This window comes from Protomyctophum parallelum, assembly GCF_964188405.1.
Source record: "Protomyctophum parallelum genome assembly, chromosome: 2".
Classification (NCBI taxonomy): domain Eukaryota; kingdom Metazoa; phylum Chordata; class Actinopteri; order Myctophiformes; family Myctophidae; genus Protomyctophum; species Protomyctophum parallelum.
The window spans coordinates 13394098-13414097 of record NC_139699.1 but is presented as its reverse complement, the minus strand read 5'-3'; the positions used below and the strand labels follow the sequence as shown (position 1 = coordinate 13414097).

General features: G+C 47.2%; 1 protein-coding gene across 1 annotated transcript in view; it reads left to right on the top strand.

The window, feature by feature from the left end:
- kif28 (kinesin family member 28) overlaps positions 1–20000 on the top strand; it is a gene marked incomplete at both ends in the record, with an annotated part of 37455 nt that overhangs the window by 2446 nt on the left and 15009 nt on the right. The window contains 16 exons of the mRNA XM_083759203.1: positions 3666–3716; positions 4232–4384; positions 5354–5389; positions 5589–5708; positions 6004–6111; positions 7838–7954; positions 8436–8473; positions 9128–9239; positions 9914–9981; positions 10585–10727; positions 11137–11258; positions 15560–15650; positions 16736–16799; positions 17113–17236; positions 17849–17984; positions 19158–19276. Coding sequence (XP_083615329.1) covers positions 3666–3716; positions 4232–4384; positions 5354–5389; positions 5589–5708; positions 6004–6111; positions 7838–7954; positions 8436–8473; positions 9128–9239; positions 9914–9981; positions 10585–10727; positions 11137–11258; positions 15560–15650; positions 16736–16799; positions 17113–17236; positions 17849–17984; positions 19158–19276 — 1602 coding nt within the window. The remainder of the gene's footprint in view (positions 1–3665; positions 3717–4231; positions 4385–5353; positions 5390–5588; positions 5709–6003; positions 6112–7837; positions 7955–8435; positions 8474–9127; positions 9240–9913; positions 9982–10584; positions 10728–11136; positions 11259–15559; positions 15651–16735; positions 16800–17112; positions 17237–17848; positions 17985–19157; positions 19277–20000) is intronic.

Genomic DNA, 20000 nt, shown 5'->3' with positions numbered 1-20000 from the left:
GTCCACAGGGCAGTGTGTTGTCCTCTAAACACTGACCCTAACTCTGTCCACAGGGCAGTGTGTTGTCCTAAACACTGACCCTAACTCTGTCCACAGGGCAGTGTGTTGTCCTAAACACTGACCCTAACTCTGTCCACAGGGCAGCGTGTTGTCCTAAACACTGACCCTAACTCTGTCCACAGGGCAGTGTGTTGTCCTAAACACTGACCCTAACTCTGTCCACAGGGCAGTGTGTTGTCCTCTAAACACTGACCCTAACTCTGTCCACAGGGCAGCGTGTTGTCCTAAACACTGACCCTAACTCTGTCCACAGGGCAGTGTGTTGTCCTCTAAACACTGACCCTAACTCTGTCCACAGGGCAGTGTGTTGTCCTAAACACTGACCCTAACTCTGTCCACAGGGCAGTGTGTTGTCCTAAACACTGACCCTAACTCTGTCCACAGGGCAGTGTGTTGTCCTCTAAACACTGACCCTAACTCTGTCCACAGGGCAGCGTGTTGTCCTAAACACTGACCCTAACTCTGTCCACAGGGCAGCGTGTTGTCCTAAACACTGACCCTAACTCTGTCCACAGGGCAGCGTGTTGTCCTAAACACTGACCCTAACTCTGTCCACAGGGCAGTGTGTTGTCCTAAACACTGACCCTAACTCTGTCCACAGGGCAGTGTGTTGTCCTCTAAACACTGACCCTAACTCTGTCCACAGGGCAGTGTGTTGTCCTCTAAACACTGACCCTAACTCTGTCCACAGGGCAGTGTGTTGTCCTCTAAACACTGACCCTAACTCTGTCCACAGGGCAGTGTGTTGTCCTCTAAACACTGACCCTAACTCTGTCCACAGGGCAGTGTGTTGTCCTCTAAACACTGACCCTAACTCTGTCCACAGGGCAGTGTGTTGTCCTCTAAACACTGACCCTAACTCTGTCCACAGGGCAGTGTGTTGTCCTAAACACTGACCCTAACTCTGTCCACAGGGCAGTGTGTTGTCCTAAACACTGACCCTAACTCTGTCCACAGGGCAGTGTGTTGTCCTCTAAACACTGACCCTAACTCTGTCCACAGGGCAGCGTGTTGTCCTAAACACTGACCCTAACTCTGTCCACAGGGCAGTGTGTTGTCCTCTAAACACTGACCCTAACTCTGTCCACAGGGCAGTGTGTTGTCCTCTAAACACTGACCCTAACTCTGTCCACAGGGCAGCGTGTTGTCCTAAACACTGACCCTAACTCTGTCCACAGGGCAGCGTGTTGTCCTAAACACTGACCCTAACTCTGTCCACAGGGCAGCGTGTTGTCCTAAACACTGACCCTAACTCTGTCCACAGGGCAGTGTGTTGTCCTAAACACTGACCCTAACTCTGTCCACAGGGCAGTGTGTTGTCCTCTAAACACTGACCCTAACTCTGTCCACAGGGCAGTGTGTTGTCCTCTAAACACTGACCCTAACTCTGTCCACAGGGCAGTGTGTTGTCCTCTAAACACTGACCCTAACTCTGTCCACAGGGCAGTGTGTTGTCCTCTAAACACTGACCCTAACTCTGTCCACAGGGCAGTGTGTTGTCCTAAACACTGACCCTAACTCTGTCCACAGGGCAGTGTGTTGTCCTCTAAACACTGACCCTAACTCTGTCCACAGGGCAGTGTGTTGTCCTAAACACTGACCCTAACTCTGTCCACAGGGCAGTGTGTTGTCCTAAACACTGACCCTAACTCTGTCCACAGGGCAGTGTGTTGTCCTCTAAACACTGACCCTAACTCTGTCCACAGGGCAGTGTGTTGTCCTAAACACTGACCCTAACTCTGTCCACAGGGCAGTGTGTTGTCCTAAACACTGACCCTAACTCTGTCCACAGGGCAGTGTGTTGTCCTCTAAACACTGACCCTAACTCTGTCCACAGGGCAGTGTGTTGTCCTCTAAACACTGACCCTAACTCTGTCCACAGGGCAGTGTGTTGTCCTCTAAACACTGACCCTAACTCTGTCCACAGGGCAGTGTGTTGTCCTCTAAACACTGACCCTAACTCTGTCCACAGGGCAGTGTGTTGTCCTAAACACTGACCCTAACTCTGTCCACAGGGCAGTGTGTTGTCCTAAACACTGACCCTAACTCTGTCCACAGGGCAGTGTGTTGTCCTCTAAACACTGACCCTAACTCTGTCCACAGGGCAGTGTGTTGTCCTCTAAACACTGACCCTAACTCTGTCCACAGGGCAGTGTGTTGTCCTCTAAACACTGACCCTAACTCTGTCCACAGGGCAGTGTGTTGTCCTAAACACTGACCCTAACTCTGTCCACAGGGCAGTGTGTTGTCCTAAACACTGACCCTAACTCTGTCCACAGGGCAGTGTGTTGTCCTCTAAACACTGACCCTAACTCTGTCCACAGGGCAGTGTGTTGTCCTCTAAACACTGACCCTAACTCTGTCCACAGGGCAGTGTGTTGTCCTCTAAACACTGACCCTAACTCTGTCCACAGGGCAGTGTGTTGTCCTAAACACTGACCCTAACTCTGTCCACAGGGCAGTGTGTTGTCCTAAACACTGACCCTAACTCTGTCCACAGGGCAGTGTGTTGTCCTCTAAACACTGACCCTAACTCTGTCCACAGGGCAGTGTGTTGTCCTCTAAACACTGACCCTAACTCTGTCCACAGGGCAGTGTGTTGTCCTCTAAACACTGACCCTAACTCTGTCCACAGGGCAGTGTGTTGTCCTAAACACTGACCCTAACTCTGTCCACAGGGCAGTGTGTTGTCCTAAACACTGACCCTAACTCTGTCCACAGGGCAGTGTGTTGTCCTAAACACTGACCCTAACTCTGTCCACAGGGCAGTGTGTTGTCCTAAACACTGACCCTAACTCTGTCCACAGGGCAGTGTGTTGTCCTCTAAACACTGACCCTAACTCTGTCCACAGGGCAGTGTGTTGTCCTAAACACTGACCCTAACTCTGTCCACAGGGCAGTGTGTTGTCCTCTAAACACTGACCCTAACTCTGTCCACAGGGCAGTGTGTTGTCCTAAACACTGACCCTAACTCTGTCCACAGGGCAGTGTGTTGTCCTCTAAACACTGACCCTAACTCTGTCCACAGGGCAGTGTGTTGTCCTCTAAACACTGACCCTAACTCTGTCCACAGGGCAGTGTGTTGTCCTCTAAACACTGACCCTAACTCTGTCCACAGGGCAGTGTGTTGTCCTCTAAACACTGACCCTAACTCTGTCCACAGGGCAGTGTGTTGTCCTCTAAACACTGACCCTAACTCTGTCCACAGGGCAGTGTGTTGTCCTAAACACTGACCCTAACTCTGTCCACAGGGCAGTGTGTTGTCCTCTAAACACTGACCCTAACTCTGTCCACAGGGCAGTGTGTTGTCCTAAACACTGACCCTAACTCTGTCCACAGGGCAGTGTGTTGTCCTCTAAACACTGACCCTAACTCTGTCCACAGGGCAGTGTGTTGTCCTCTAAACACTGACCCTAACTCTGTCCACAGGGCAGTGTGTTGTCCTAAACACTGACCCTAACTCTGTCCACAGGGCAGTGTGTTGTCCTCTAAACACTGACCCTAACTCTGTCCACAGGGCAGTGTGTTGTCCTCTAAACACTGACCCTAACTCTGTCCACAGGGCAGTGTGTTGTCCTAAACACTGACCCTAACTCTGTCCACAGGGCAGTGTGTTCCAGGACCTGGGAGAAGGAATCCTCCACAATGCACTGCAGGTATACTAACACATCAAAGGACACACACACAACAAAGGACACACACACATCAAAGGACACACACATCAAAGGACACACACACATTGAAGTTAACTAGTATTTGTTGTCACTATGCTAAGTCGCCCCTAGTTTTTGTATGTGTGGTCTATTGTAATTGTATTTGCCCTGTACTGTACTCAACTGGTAGTGAAATATATTGTAATGTAAGTGTAATGTTAGTGTAGTGTATAGTGCATTATTGTGTAGTGTATAATGTATAGTAGTGTAGTGTAGTTTAGTAAGGACCCCTAAATCGACATGTATTAGCCCGTGGACCCCCATTTGAAGAGATAAGCCAGGGACCCCCACCAGAGAAGATTTTTACGACTCTAGCAACGCTAGAAATAAATAGGATTACTGTACTGTACTGTACTGTACTGTACTGTACTGTACTGTACTGTACTGTACTGTACTGTACTGTACTGTACTGTACTGTACTGTACTGTACTGTACTGTACTGTACTGTATCTCTCCAGGGGTACAACGCCACCCTCCTAGCCTACGGGCAGACGGGTTCAGGGAAGAGTTACTCCATGGTGGGTTTCGGTCCAAACAGAGGTCTGGTCCCAACGCTGTGCCAGCGGCTGTTTCTGGACATCAAGACCAACCTGGACACCAGGCAGTGCCAGGTAACCCTGTGTGTGTGTGCAGAGCCGGACTAATAATGGAACTAGGTGGAGCTTAAGCGCCAGGGCCCGAAGCTTGCAGGGCCTGGTACGAGAGGTACAGCTGTTGCTTCTTTCGAAAAATATAACGCAACATAAGAACCCCCGCTAGTGTTTTTGGTCTTTTCGTCTGACAGTTTCTGTAGCAGTTTTCGGGAGGGGGGGGGGAGCAGTCTGTTTGGGGGGGTTCCCGACGGCTGCGCGTCGCTTCCTCCTCTGACAGAGGGGAAGCGAGTAAGCGACGCCGTCAGTAGCCCCCTCACTCAGGAAGGCCCCCCTCACTCAGACCGACCAACGTGTGTTGTTGCGACAATAACATACAGCCTATGTAAGAGGAATATAAACAAGACCTTGGCGCAAAACTTCATATTTACCCTGCTCTAATACAACAAAAGTGTGTTCTTACATCCTCCATTTCACGATTCCAGCACTCATGAGTAAATTAATTTAATTGCTATTATGAAAGTTTTCAGTGACGTTGGACCCACAGGTTGCATTGTCGTCAATAATTAATCTGTCTTTAAAACGTTCTAATATTAATATAGCATATTGGCATTGTCTGTTGGTGCACACATGTTATATGGACCATGTAACAACATGGTCAACAGCACTGTTTGCAAATGTAGCTACATTTGTTGGCCACAAAGACAATTTAGATAGTTTAGCAGAGACTGAAGTTGGAAAGGCTGTGCCCAGTGCGGCATGCCTGCTGGCTGCTGTGTCTTGTGTCAGCGGGCAGCGCAGGCAGTAGTGGATATGCGCTAAACGCATGCATGTTAATTAATTAATTGACTGAATCAGTATAGGGGCCTTTTGATTTGGTGAAGCGCCAGGGCCTTGAGAGGGGTTAATCCGTCACTGTGTGTGTGTGTGTGTGTGTGTGTGTGTGTGTGTGTGTGTGTGTGTGTGTGTGTGTCCACCTCTCTCTCTCAGGTGTTTTTCAGTATGTTGGAAATCTACAACGAGCAGGTAAATAAATAAATGTGTTTTTAATGTCGTCTCTTATCTAGTTGACATCTCTAACTATTCCTTTAAAGAAAAGAAATACCATAACATGTATTTAATTAATGTATTACATTCTTTTTTTTATATTAATGTAAAAATTCATATACAATTTATTCATACCACACACACTCACACGCACACACACACACTCCCTTGCCTCCAGGTGATCGACCTGCTGTCTCGCGGGGCTCGCCCTCCAGGGGGTCTGAGAGTGAGAGAGGAGCAGCAGAGAGGCTTTTATGTTGAAGGGCTGAGAACCGTCCCATGTGACACCGCAACACAGGTAGAGGCTTTTATGTTGAAGGTCCAGATGGGTGGATAACGATACAACCTCACCTCACTGACGAAACCTAAATGGATCCCCTCCTGTCCTCTCCTCTCCTCTCCTCTCCTCTCCTCTCCTCTCCTCTCCTCTCCTCTCCTCTCCTCTCCTCTCCTCTCCTCTCCTCTCCTCTCCTCTCCTCTCCTCTCCTCTCCTCTCCTCTCCTCTCCTCTCCTCTCCTCTCCTCTCCTCTCCTCTCCTCTCCTCTCCTCTCCTCTCCTCTCCTCTCCTCTCTCTCTCCTCTCCTCTCCTCCAGATAGACCAGTTAATGGAACAAGGCACCAGGACTCGAACCACTGCCGCGACGCACATGAACGCCAACAGTAGCCGTTCACACATGCTCATCATCCTGCAGCTGAAACAGGTGAGAATCTGTTCCTTTCAGAAGATCAAAGAGATACAGTATTTAATTTACAGCAGCGTTTACAGTAATTGCAGCAGCATTTACAGTATTTGCAATAGCGTTTATGTTTTCTCCTCTCAGATCTTCTCCAAGGAGAGCTCCAGTAATGTTTTCTCCTCTCCTCTCAGATCTTCTCCAAGGAGAGCACCAGTAATGTTTTCTCCTCTCAGATCTTCTCCAAGGAGAGCACCAGTAATGTTTTCTCCTCTCAGATCTTCTCCAAGGAGAGCACCAGTAATGATTTCTCCTCTCAGATCTTCTCCAAGGAGAGCACCAGTAATGCTTTCTCCTCTCAGATCTTCTCCAAGGAGAGCACCAGTAATGTTTTCTCCTCTCCTCTCAGATCTTCTCCAAGGAGAGCACCAGTAATGATTTCTCCTCTCAGATCTTCTCCAAGGAGAGCACCAGTAATGATTTCTCCTCTCAGATCTTCTCCAAGGAGAGCACCAGTAATGTTTTCTCCTCTCAGATCTTCTCTAAGGAGAGCTCCAGTAATGTTTTCTCCTCTCCTCTCAGATCTTCTCTAAGGAGAGCACCAGTAATGTTTTCTCCTCTCCTCTCAGATCTTCTCCAAGGAGAGCTCCAGTAATGTTTTCTCCTCTCAGATCTTCTCCAAGGAGAGCACCAGTAATGTTTTCTCCTCTCCTCTCAGATCTTCTCCAAGGAGAGCGCCAGTAATGTTTTCTCCTCTCCTCTCAGATCTCCTCCAAGGAGAGCACCAGTAATGTTTTCTCCTCTCCTCTCAGATCTTCTCCAAGGAGAGCTCCAGTAATGTTTTCTCCTCTCAGATCTTCTCCAAGGAGAGCACCAGTAATGTTTTCTCCTCTCAGATCTTCTCCAAGGAGAGCACCAGTAATGATTTCTCCTCTCAGATCTTCTCCAAGGAGAGCACCAGTAATGATTTCTCCTCTCAGATCTTCTCCAAGGAGAGCACCAGTAATGTTTTCTCCTCTCCTCTCAGATCTTCTCCAAGGAGAGCACCAGTAATGTTTTCTCCTCTCCTCTCAGATCTTCTCCAAGGAGAGCACCAGTAATGTTTTCTCCTCTCAGATCTTCTCCAAGGAGAGCTCCAGTAATGTTTTCTCCTCTCAGATCTTCTCCAAGGAGAGCACCAGTAATGTTTTCTCCTCTCAGATATTCTCCAAGGAGAGCACCAGTAATGTTTTCTACAATTTACAATTTAGGCATTTAGCAGACGCTCTTAATCCAGAGCGACTTACAATAATCAATTGCTCCTCTCAGATCTCCTCCAAGGAGAGCACCAGTAATGTTTTCTCCTCTCCTCTCAGATCTTCTCCAAGGAGAGCTCCAGTAATGTTTTCTCCTCTCAGATCTTCTCCAAGGAAAGCTCCAGTAATGTTTTCTCCTCTCAGATCTTCTCCAAGGAGAGCACCAGTAATGTTTTCTCCTCTCCTCTCAGATCTTCTCCAAGGAGAGCTCCAGTAATGTTTTCTCCTCTCCTCTCAGATCTTCTCCAAGGAAAGCTCCAGTAATGCTTTCTCCTCTCAGATCTTCTCCAAGGAGAGCACCAGTAATGTTTTCTCCTCTCCTCTCAGATCTTCTCCAAGGAGAGCTCCAGTAATGTTTTCTCCTCTCAGATCTCCTCCAAGGAGAGCACCAGTAATGTTTTCTCCTCTCCTCTCAGATCTTCTCCAAGGAGAGCTCCAGTAATGTTTTCTCCTCTCAGATCTTCTCCAAGGAGAGCACCAGTAAGCAGTCCAACATCAACATGGTGGACCTGGCGGGCAGCGAGAGGCAGAGGTCATCGGGGTCGGAGGCTGACCGGCTGAAAGAGGGAACGGCCATAAACCTCAGCCTGACCACCCTGGGGAACGTTATCAGGTAAACCTCTACCTCACCACTAGGGGCGTTATCAGGTAAACCTCACCTGGGGAACGTTATCAGGTAAACTTCAGTCTGACCACCATGGGGAACGTTATCAGGTAAACTTCAGTCTGACCACCCTGGGGAACGTTATCAGGTACACCTCAGCCTGACCACCCTGGGGAACTTTATCAGGTACACCTCAGCCTGACCACCCTGGGGAACTTTATCAGGTAAACCTCAGTCTGACCACCCTGGGGAACGTCATCAGGTAAACCTCAGTCTGACCACCCTGGGGAACGTTATCAGGTAAACCTCAGTCTGACCACCCTGGGGAACGTCATCAGGTAAACCTCAGTCTGACCACCCTGGGGAACGTCATCAGGTAAACCTCAGCCTGACCACCCTGGGGAACGTTATCAGGTAAACCTCAGTCTGACCACCCTGGGGAACGTTATCAGGTAAACCTCAGTCTGACCACCCTGGGGAACGTCATCAGGTAAACCTCAGCCTGACCACCCTGGGGAACGTCATCAGGTAAACCTCAGCCTGACCACCCTGGGGAACGTCATCAGGTAAACCTCACCTGGGGAACGTCATCAGGTAAACCTCACCTGGGGAACGTTATCAGGTAAACCTCACCTGGGGAACGTCATCAGGTAAACCTCACCTGGGGAACGTTATCAGGTAAACCTCACCTGGGTAACATCATCAGGTAAACCTCACCTGGGGAACGTTATCAGGTAAACCTCACCTGGGTAACATCATCAGGTAAACCTCAACCTCACCAATAGGGGCGTTAACAGGTAAACCTCACGACTAGGGGAACGTTATCAGGTAAACCCGGTGTTGTTTTCGTCGACTAAAACTAAGACAAAAATGTTCGTTGACAACCTTTTCTCGCTGACGAAAACTAAATGGATCCTCCCCTCTCCTCTCCTCTCCTCTCCTCTCCTCTCCTCTCCTCTCCTCTCCTCTCCTCTCCTCTCCTCTCCTCTCCTCTCCTCTCCTCTCCTCTCCTCTCCTCTCCTCTCCTCTCCTCTCCTCTCCTCTCCTCTCCTCTCCTCTCCTCTCCTCTCCTCTCCTCTCCTCTCCTCTCCCTCCCCCTCCCCCTCCCCTCCCTCTCCTCCCCCCTCTCCTCTCCTCTCCTCAGTGCTCTGGCTGATGTAGCGGTCGGTAAGAAGGTTCTCCACATCCCCTACAGAGACTCTGTTCTCACCAAGTTGCTGCAGTCGGCGTTGGGCGGCAACAGTCGCACCGTCATGGTAACAAACCGTCTCACAGCAACACCTTGATTTAAGCAATATTACACGAGAAGGTGCTGTTTAACGTGATTATTGCCACGACAGTGATGCGGTCAGCAACGAGACAAAGTCGAGTTCCGCAAGCATCACTGAAGTGGCAATAATCACGTTAAACCACACCCTCGAGTGTAATATTGCAATTCTACAACAGTTACCCTTAAAACTAAGAAAATCGCTGAAAGAATATATTTTTTAATGACAGATGTAGTCACTACGACCACAAATGTCCCAAGAAACTAGCTAGCCTAGCCACCGAGTTTGCTAGCGCTCTGGGAGAACAGAGCAGCTGAATGCTTTGTTTTGATTAGGTGTTGAACGGTGCTGGTTTAACCCACGGCTAGAAACCGTTTCAACCAATCAGATTGCTTCCTTGAAACGACCTGTTGTAGAATGTGTAATACACCTTAAGTGCAGACAGACAGGTCAGTCATTGATTGATTGTGTAATATCACTGCAGACAGACAGACAGGTCAGTCATTGATTGATTGTGTAATATCACTGCAGACAGACAGACAGGTCAGTCATTGATTGATTGTGTAATATCACCGCAGACAGACAGACAGACAGACAGACAGTGTGATTGTGTAATATCACTGCAGACAGACAGACAGACAGACAGTGTGATTGTTTTCCAGATTGCCACTGTGAGTCCGTCTGACATCTGTTATGAAGAGTCTCTGTCGACGCTACGTTACGCTGAGAGGTGATGATGAGCTACATCACGCACACACGCCACGCACGTACTCACGCACGTGTACACATGCACACACACACACATTTGAGCTCAGTACATTCTCCTGTCCTCCTGATTAGTGTCACTGGCCATAATGTGTCTGCTTTAAGATACATTGGAATAGAAAAAGTGACACGTAGGGGAGGAGACTGGGAGTCTCTCCTGCTGAAAGAATAAGCATTTTGGTATGAATTTGGACCTATAGATATCAGACCATTCCTGTAATACACCTGCCTGACATGCTGCTTATTATTATCTCTGTATATTCCTATTGTATTGTATATTGTTGAGTTGAGTGTATGGCCCCTTAATTGATGTATTTGTATTGCTCTGGAGTGGATCTTCACATACAGCCTATTGGCTTATCAATTGATTGAATGACGACACCCAGTTATGTTCCACCTATTTAGGGTTTTCAAGGCCATACCCATGTACTGTAGCTTGAGAAAGCCTGGAGGGGCGAAACGTTGTTGTATTTATAGGTTGAAATAAAAAAGACGGGGAGCAGAATTATATCTTGTGCGGACATTCCACTTTTTTCTTCATAGTGTCACTGTGCTCCCATTGGCTCAGGGCGAAGCGTATCCAGAACCGGGCGGTGGTGAATGAGAGTCCCACAGAGCGTCTGGTCAAAGAGCTGAAGGCTGAGAACGTCCGTCTGATGCAGAGACTGACCCGTCTGGAGCAGGACGGGAGGAGGACCGACCATGAGAGCAGTACGAGAGGGGAGGCGGGGCAGGGGAGAGGGGGGTTCCAGGGGAGAGGGGGCGGGGGGGTTCCAGGCAACTGCGGCCTTGTTCAGTGGCCTTGTGGTTAGAGTGTCCGCCCTGAGACTGGGAGGTTGGGGTTCTATCCCCGGCCGGGTCATACCAAAGACTGTAAAAGTTCCTCCCTGCTTGACACTTGACACTGAACCACTTGCTGTAGAGTTTTCCGACTTTGCGCATCCACTATTGTTTGTGTTCAATAATTTCTTGTAAAATGTGAATGCAAATAAAGGTGTGTGTGTGTGTTTGTGTGTGTGTGTGTGTGTGTGTGTGTGTGTGTGTGTGTGTGTGTGTGTGTGTGTGTGTGTGTGTGTGTGTGTGTGCGTGTGTGCGTGTGCGTGTGCGTCCGTCCGTCCAGAGGAGTTGCGTGGGTTGTTGAGTCACAATGAGCTGCAGATCCGAGCCATCCATACTCTGTGGGAACAACATCTACAGGAAGCACTGAGGGACTGGGAGCAGCAATACACCTCCATAACACAGGTAAACACTGCCCCCTAGTGGACAGCAATACACCTCCATAACACAGGTAAACACTGCCCCCTAGTGGACAGCATTACACCTCCATAACACAGGTAAACACTGCCCCCTAGTGGACACCGTTACACCTCCATAACACAGGTAGACACACTGAGGGACTGGGAGCAGCAATACACTAGCCTGGTTAATAAACCAGACTAATATCGCACGGACCGCGGGATATTAGTCTGGGGAGGCTCAGCTTGGATTTCATTTCCAGGGAAACATTTTCTCTTTGACGCAATTGGTCAGAGCTACTGTCAGTCAAAGGTCTCAAGCATTGAAAGTCACTGTACCAAAGCCCGCCCATATTGCATACCGTGTCCCGATTGGCCGCCCACATTCTCTGGTGTAGGAAATGGGCGTACAATTGAGCCTCTCCAGACCGAAATCCGCCGGCAGGCAATTTATTTTTGCCAACGGCTGATTCGGTCTGGTTTATTAACCAGGCTAGCAATACACCTCCATAACACAGGTAAACACTGCCCCCTAGTGGACAGCAATACACCTCCATAACACAGGTAGACACTGCCCCCTAGTGGACAGCATTACACATGCGCGGAATGTGCTCAAGCTGACTGGCTGAGCACTTCAACTTCAACTTCAAAGAACTTTATTTTTCCTTTCGGAAACTTCTTTTGTGCAGTGGTAAAGACAACAGAAATCACATTACACACAAACACAGTTACTATATAAAAGATCATAAAAACGACTTTTTAAGAGGAACTACTTAAAAGCATAATATATTAAAAACTATTCTATAAGTACTAATAATTAAAAATCTAAATATTTACTGTATGCAACCTATGCATTCACTATAGTCCATCAGGTGGAAAGGAGGGGGGGGGGTGTTCAGCCTAGGTGTTCAAGAGTCTGATGGAGGTGGGCACAAAGCTAGCTGAGCCCCTTTTAGTGAGTTTTGATGCTCTGTATCGCCGGCCTGAGGGCATTAGTTGGTAGTGGTTATGGAGGGTGTGTGTGTTTTTTATTTTATTTGAGAGGCCTTCTTTATTGTCCGTTTTTTATGGATGCTGCTGAGTGACTCCTGGTCCCTCCCAATGATCTTGCCGCTGATCCTAACCACCCTTTCGAGAGGGTTCCGGTTGATGGCACGCATCACACCAAACCATGATGTGATGTTGAAGGTCATTATGGATTCTACAAAGGACTTGTAGAAGGCCTGCAGGATCGATGGTCGGACCTGAAGCTTCCTCATCTTCCTGAGGAAGAACAGCCTTTGTTGACACTTGGAGTGAATGTTCTCCGCGTTGATCTTGAATGTGAGCTTATGGTCGATGGTGGTGCCGAGGTATTTATACTCTTCGACACGTTCTATTGCCTGGCCATTTATCTCTAGGGCCGGAGGTGGAGTGGGCGGGCCCTGCCTAAAGTCCACCAGCAGCTCCTTAGTTTTGCTGGGGTTTAGGTCCAGGAAGTTGTTATTGCACCACTCAGCAAAATAGTCCATTACCCCAATGATGCGGTTATTGGTGTTGGTGGTATCGACAATAACCGTGTCATCTGAATATTTGATGAATGACATGTCAGGGTCTGGGCTGCTGCAGTCATCTGTGTACAGGGTGAAGAGGACTGGTGAGACAGATCCTTGTGGCGCCCCGGTGGACACAGTCCTGTTAGAGCTGTAGTTGCCATTGAATCTGACGGTCTGGTGTCTGTCTGTGAGGAAAGACAGAATGAGCAGTATGAGGTGGGAGTTGACATTCATCTGGAGGAGTTTCTGTCCCATCAGGTGAGGCTGCACTGTGTTAAATGCACTTGAGAAGTCCACAAATACCATCCTGACAAAGGACTTGGGCTTCTCCAGCTGTGCGTAGGTGTGATGCAGCAGGGTTATCACTGCATCATCCGTACCTCTCTGCTGCTTGTATGCAAACTGGAGTGGGTCTGTGAACCCACTAACCTCCCTCTGTAGCTGGGGTAGAATGAGCCTCTCAAAGCTCTTCATCACCAGAGATGTTAAAGCTACAGGGCGGTAGTCATTATTGCAGGTGGGGTTAGTTTTCTTAGGGACTGGGCAGATGGTGGAGGACTTCCATATGGTTGGTATGGAGTGTTCAGACAGGGAGCGGTTAAAGAGATTGCAGAAGACCTCAGCCAGTTGTTCATGACAGACCTTCAGCAGGCGCCCACTAATGTTGTCAGGGCCCGGAGCCTTATGGGGGCTTGTTCTCTTGAACACCCTTTCCACCTCCCTTGGGTGGAGCTCTAAGTTGGTGTCGGTCGCTGCGTTACACAGGAGTTTGGTGGTCAGCTCCTCCCTCTCCTGAGTGAAGGTGTGTGTATCAAACCTGCAGTAGAAGCTGTTCAGGTTCTCTGCAAACTCTACACATTCCTCTGCTCTTAGATGGGATGAGGGTCTGTTGTTTTGCAGGCCAGCGAGTGTCTTGACACCTTTCCAGGCATCTCTGGCTTTGCCCTCCTCAAAGAGCCTTTCCATTTTCTCCTTGTATTCCCTTTTGGCCTCTTTAATCTCTTTATTTAACCCTGCCTGAATCAATTTAACCTCAATCCTGTTACCGGAGGTAAATGCTATTTTTTTCTGATTGAGTGTGTGTTTTAGCTTCTTTGTGATCCAAGGTTTATTGTTTGAGAATACTTTAACTGTCTTTTTTGGGATAATCATGTCTTCACAAAAAAGAATGTAGTCAGTGATGACCTCAGTAGCCTCCTCCAGACTGGTCCCTTCTGTGAATGTTTCCCAGTCAGTGCAGTCATAGCATGCCTGCAGGGTCTCACTAGCCTCCTCATTCCACTGCTGCACCTGCCTTTTGACAGCTCCCTCTCTCTGTAGTGTGGTGCGGTAGGCGGGGACTAAGTGGATAACGTTATGATCAGCTGTTTTTAACGGGGGTTTCTTATATGCCCTATATGCATTCTTCACGTTACCATAACAGAGATCAAGTGTGTTGTTTCCTCTGGTGGCACATTTTACATATTGCTGATATGTAGGAAGAGATTTTTTGAGCCGACACTGATTGAAATCGCCCAGAACGAGCACCGGAGAGTCTGGAGCATCATTCTCTATATGGTGAACGCACGCAGCGATAACCTCCGCTGCACGGGTGTCATTGCCAGAGGGGGGGATGTAAACCAGAACAATGTTCAGCTGGCCAAATTCACGGGGGAGATATCTGGGTCTCAGATTCACAGAGAGCAGTTCGATGTCAGGTGAACAATATGACTCCCGTATTTTGACAGTTTTACACCATGCTTCATGTATGTACATGCATAGCCCGCCCCCACTCTTTTTCTCACTCTTGTTAAGATCACGATCGAGCCTGAGCGGCACTCCAAAGCCATCAATTGAGAGCTGTGAGTCCGGGATCATGTCATTCAGATCGCTCTCTGTTATGCAAATGAGATGCGCTTCCTTGTATGCCCATTGGCATCGTACATTCGCCTGGAGTTCATCCATTTTGTATCGCAACGATCGTACATTTGCAAGTAGTATGGAAGGCAGTGGCGGACACTTCTTCATGTTCTTACCGCTGAGTCTTTTTAGTCTCTGCCTCACTCCTCCTCTCCTTCCCCGCTTCCTCCTTGAGAATCGCTGGTAGTCCGGTGTCTGATTATGTGATCTTATTATATCAGAGCATCCATGTAATGTCCGTAACGGATAGTCTCCCCGCATTGACAGAAGGCTTTCCTTTGTGTAGCGGGTAATTCCAATTCCGTTTGGATCCATCAGCACGGAATGTGATGTATGGTGATAACAGTGCCGCTCACGTCACGCGGGTGTGATATTTTTCTCCATACCGCTGTGTGAGAGACAGTCCACTGAGCAACTCAAAGTGAGGCTGAATGACAAGCATTTTGCATTCTGGCTCTTTGAGGGGAGCTAGCGCCCCCTATGGCCAGCTTGGTGTGTTTGTGTGTTCTCAGGGGCGGCCTTAGGAATCTGGAGGCCTGTTTCAAGACCAAATATGAGGCCCCCATATACCTATGACATCATTATTTTGTTGAGGCCCCCCTGAGGGTGGAGGCCCGTTTCAATTGAAACTGGTGAAACATATGCAGGCCTCCTATGCACACGCGGTACACCAGTATAACACAGGTAAACGCACACACGCAGTAGAATAAGAAGAAGGAACTTTAATGTCACATGACAACATGATTACAGGTATAAAATGAACGTTGACGTATTGGTGAACATGATTATTTTCTCTTTCTCTCTCTCTCTCTCTCTCTCTCTCTCTCTCTCTCTGTCTCTCTCTCTCTCTCTCTCTCTGTCTCCCTGTTCTAAGGAGAGGAGGATGATGCAGATGTATCCTTACATTATAAACATTAATGAAGATCCTCAGCTGTCTGGAGTTGTCAAACTCTTCATCCAGGACGGTGATTATTATTATTATTATTAAAGGTCCTGAAAGGACTTGGTCCTATTGTTTTTGTAGTTTATTTTTCTTCTGCGAAATTTGTAGATAATTATGGTAGAGGGCCATGCCAAACGGTGAGGATGCGAAGCCCACAAACCATTGGCCAAAGGGTGGCGCTATATTGAACATGCCAACTTTGACCATGCGTAGCTCATGAACCGTCGGCAATGAAACCTCGACACACATAATTATGCGTCTCCTCATGCCGAACAAGTGTCGTGCTCTTACTTTTGACCTCTGACCTCTAGATCACCCGCCATTTTGAATTATATGAAAATCAATTAAAATGCATCTACTCCCAGGATGTGTGATCAAAATGCACGAATACTTCTACACGTGAACTTTGGACCTATACGAACATGGGAAAAATTAAGGTTTTATGAGCCAATGAAAATTGCAGTTTTCTGAAAATTCTTCTTTTGTCCCTAATACATTACATACATGCAGCGTCATATGCTTTTGCAGCTTTACAGTATGGCAGAGGGTCATGCCAAATAGAACTTAAACCAGCCTTAAAATACACTGTAGTAATTAATAATGGACCAGGACCCACCAAATAATTGTCGTCACAAACACTGAATGATTCTGCTGTTAACAATAGAACAATGTCATGTCATCATGTCATCTTAACCACTAGACTAGTGGTTAAGATGTTGGACTTCTGTATTCAGTGTGTCAGTGTTTGTTCATACATTCTCTATCTCTCTCTATCTCATCTGTATTCAGTGTGTCAGTGTGTGTCCATACATCTCTATCTCTCTCTATCTCATCTGTATTCAGTGTGTCAGTGTTTGTTCATACATTCTCTATCTCTCTCTATCTCATCTGTATTCAGTGTGTCAGTGTGTGTTCATACATCTCTCTCTCTGTGTATTCATACATCTCTCTCTCTATATCTCACCTGTATTCAGTGTGTCAGTGTGCATTCATCTCTCTCTCTCTCTCTCTCTCTCTCTCTCTCTCTCTCTCTCTCTCTCTCTCTCTCTCTCTCTCTCTCTCTCTATCTCACCTGTATTCAGTGTGTGTATCTGTGTGTTTTCTCAGGTGAGTGGGATGTTGGACTGTCTGACTCAACCAACGCCAAATCCATCTGTATTAAAGGTCTTGGGTGAGTATTCATTATTTTCTTGCCATCTTAAGCTTATAAACGTAGCTAGGCTATCAGGACCCATCTATGCCAGCTATGCGTATAAGCGTAGACAACCGTTGAATCCATATATGAACGCGCATCGTCCGTTTGTTTACCTTTTAGCTTTGCTCCGGGTAGCATAGCCCTCCTCCTTCACCACCAGCGATGCGATCTTTAAATCCATCTCCGATACACAATGATAGCTGTGTGTGTGTGTGTGTGTGTGTGTGTGTGTGTGTGTGTGTGTGTGCGTGTGTGCGTGTGTGTGTGCGTGCGTGCGTGCGTGCGTCAGTATTCAGGATCGTCATGCTGTATTCAAGAACGTCCAGCGCCTTGTGTCTTTGACGCCCCTGGCAGGGTCAAAGGTCATTATCAACGGTAACTCCATCTCCCAGACCGCTGAACTGCAACACCTGGTGAGTCTGAATGGACAACATTAGGGTGAGTTAACCTCGCATCACCAGGCTTTCCACCGCCTCGGAGGAAAGCCTGGTCTCTGTTTCAAAAGTCCGTATGATCCGGGCTGGGGCCGGATGATGTGGTTACGTCATGTTGTAGTATTGTTTTGTAGTCGCCAGACAGGATGAACAGGCGGCGGCAACTTCCTTTTCCCTCTCAATAAAAGCTCTCGTAAGCGAGAGCTTTTATTGTTGGTTGGTTGTTGGTTGGTTGGTGAGTCTCCATGGAGTCCTGAAGGACAACATGACATCTGGTTAGGGTTAGTAGTTAGTTAGATAGTGTGATGTCACTATATTACTGTTTATTTCATTGGCCCGTTTGACTGTCAAGGGTTCAGCCTCCAGGAAGAAACCCCTAAATACAAAGTTAATACACCATTGCAGATAAAAACGCCTCCAGGGTGTCTAATGAAGTACTGTCACCGACATAGACACCTGAAAAACTGGAAAAATTAAAAAAATTGTATTGCATAGAGGTAATTGTGTGTGTGTGTGTGTGTGTGTGTGTGTGTGTGTGTGTGTGTGTGTGTGTGTGTGTGTGTGTGTGTGTGTGTGTGTGTGTGTGTGTAGGACCGTCTCATCCTGGGTTCCAACTCTACCTACCTGTTCATTGGCTATCCCTCAGAGAGGGGCGGGGACGATTGGAGTCGCTATGACTACGACTACTTCCTGTCTGAACTGGCTGCTGCTGAAGGCATCCAAATGGGTGAGACTGAGTGTGTGTGTGTGTGTGTGTGTGTGTGTGTGTGTGTGTGTGTGTGTGTGTGTGTGGTGAGTGAGTGAGTGAGTGAGTGAGTGAGTGAGTGCATCTTTATTTCCGTGTCTTGTCGTTAAGACCCCTCCCTTACGGGATTATAAAACACCAACAACATAAATAAACAATATCACGTTCACTTCCCACACAGAAGCTACACAAAGTATTGGATAAAAACAGAACGTAAATAAACCAAAATATATAAAATGAATACCTCACATATAAGTTTTCTTTGTCCGTATGTCCCAAGCTTTCTCTATAGATAGATAGATAGATAGATAGATAGATAGATAGATAGAGTTTTTATTAAAGTGTCCTACATCATAAGATGCCCAGCCCACACAGGCTTACAAGACACTAACAAAATTGTACATACCGTATATAATAATACATATACACAAATAGACAGTTGCTCATGGATACATCGTTCTCCAACGTAACTGCCACGCCTTCTCTATGAATTTTCCAAAAACTAAAACTTCATCACTGAACAACCAATTTAACATAAAACACTCAGACGTCCAATTCTTTCAAATAAAACGTTTCTTAAATCACTCATCATTATTAAATACACATCTATATATATTCTGCTAGTGCAAATATCTTCGGTTCGAAAATCCATCTCAGTCACTCAATCGCGCAATAGAAAAGAAAATGGAAGTCATTCACAACGGAGGGTATACATGCATAAAGTGAGTGGCACATTGAGTGGCAGTTTAATGTCGTTTAGCGTCGTTTAATGCAATCAAATAGTTTTCTGTTTGGATGTATATGGGCTGTCAAGGCCAGAAAGTAGTTTTTTGCCACTCAGTCATAGGAAGCCTTAAGTATGTTTCACCAGTTTCAATTGAAACGGGCCTCCACCCTCAGGGGGGGCCTCCACCCTCAGGGGGGCCTCAACAAAATAATGATGTCATAGGTATATGGGGGCCTCATATTTGGTCTTGAAACGGGCCTCCAGATTCCTAAGGCCGCCCCTGCACTCAGTAGACGTTCCTGCATAACTTCCATCAGGTTTGATGATGTCACGCACATACCCTCTATATGTATACAAATACGTTCTTCTTCTGTGCGTGCGTGCGTGCGTGCGCGTGTGTGTGTGTGTGTGTGCGCGCGTGCGTGCAGGGGAGTCCAGTGTCCATAGCAGTCATACGGACCCCAGCCTCCTGGCGGTGTTCTACGACTACACCAAACTGATGCCCCTGGTGTCTGAGGCCAACCAGATGAGCCGCGAGCTCAGCAAGGTAACCATGGCTTTAATATGGTGTTCACCCTATAGTTATCACCCTAGTTATCACCCTAGTTATCACCCTAGTTATCACCCTAATTATCACCCTAATTATCACCCTAGTTATAACCATAGTTATCACCCTAGTTATCACCCTAGTTATCACCCTAGTTATCACCCTAGTTATAACCATAGTTATCACCCTAGTTATCACCCTAGTTATCACCATAGTTATCATCCTAGTTATCACCCTAGTTATCACCCTAGTTATCACCATAGTTATCACCCTAGTTATCACCCTAGTTATCACCATGGTGTTTCAAGCATTATGTTACTTTAGCTATTGAAAAATAGCAGATCTACATCCGCGCCACCAAGTTATTGTGCGAGACCGAATGTGCGAGACCGATTGTGCGAGACCGATGTGCGAGATCTATAGCCATTTGTGCTATAGCCATGTCTATAGCCATTTGTTCTATAGCCATTTGTTCTATAGCCATTTGTTCTATAGCCATTTGTGCTATAGCCATTTGTTCTATAGCCATTTGTGCTATAGCCATGTCTATAGCCATTTGTTCTATAGCCATTTGTTCTATAGCCATTTGTTCTATAGCCATTTGTGCTATAGCCATTTGTTCTATAGCCATTTGTTCTATAGCCATTTGTGCTATAGCCATTTGTGCTATAGCCATTTGTTCTATAGCCATTTGTGCTATAGCCATTTGTGCTATAGCCATTTG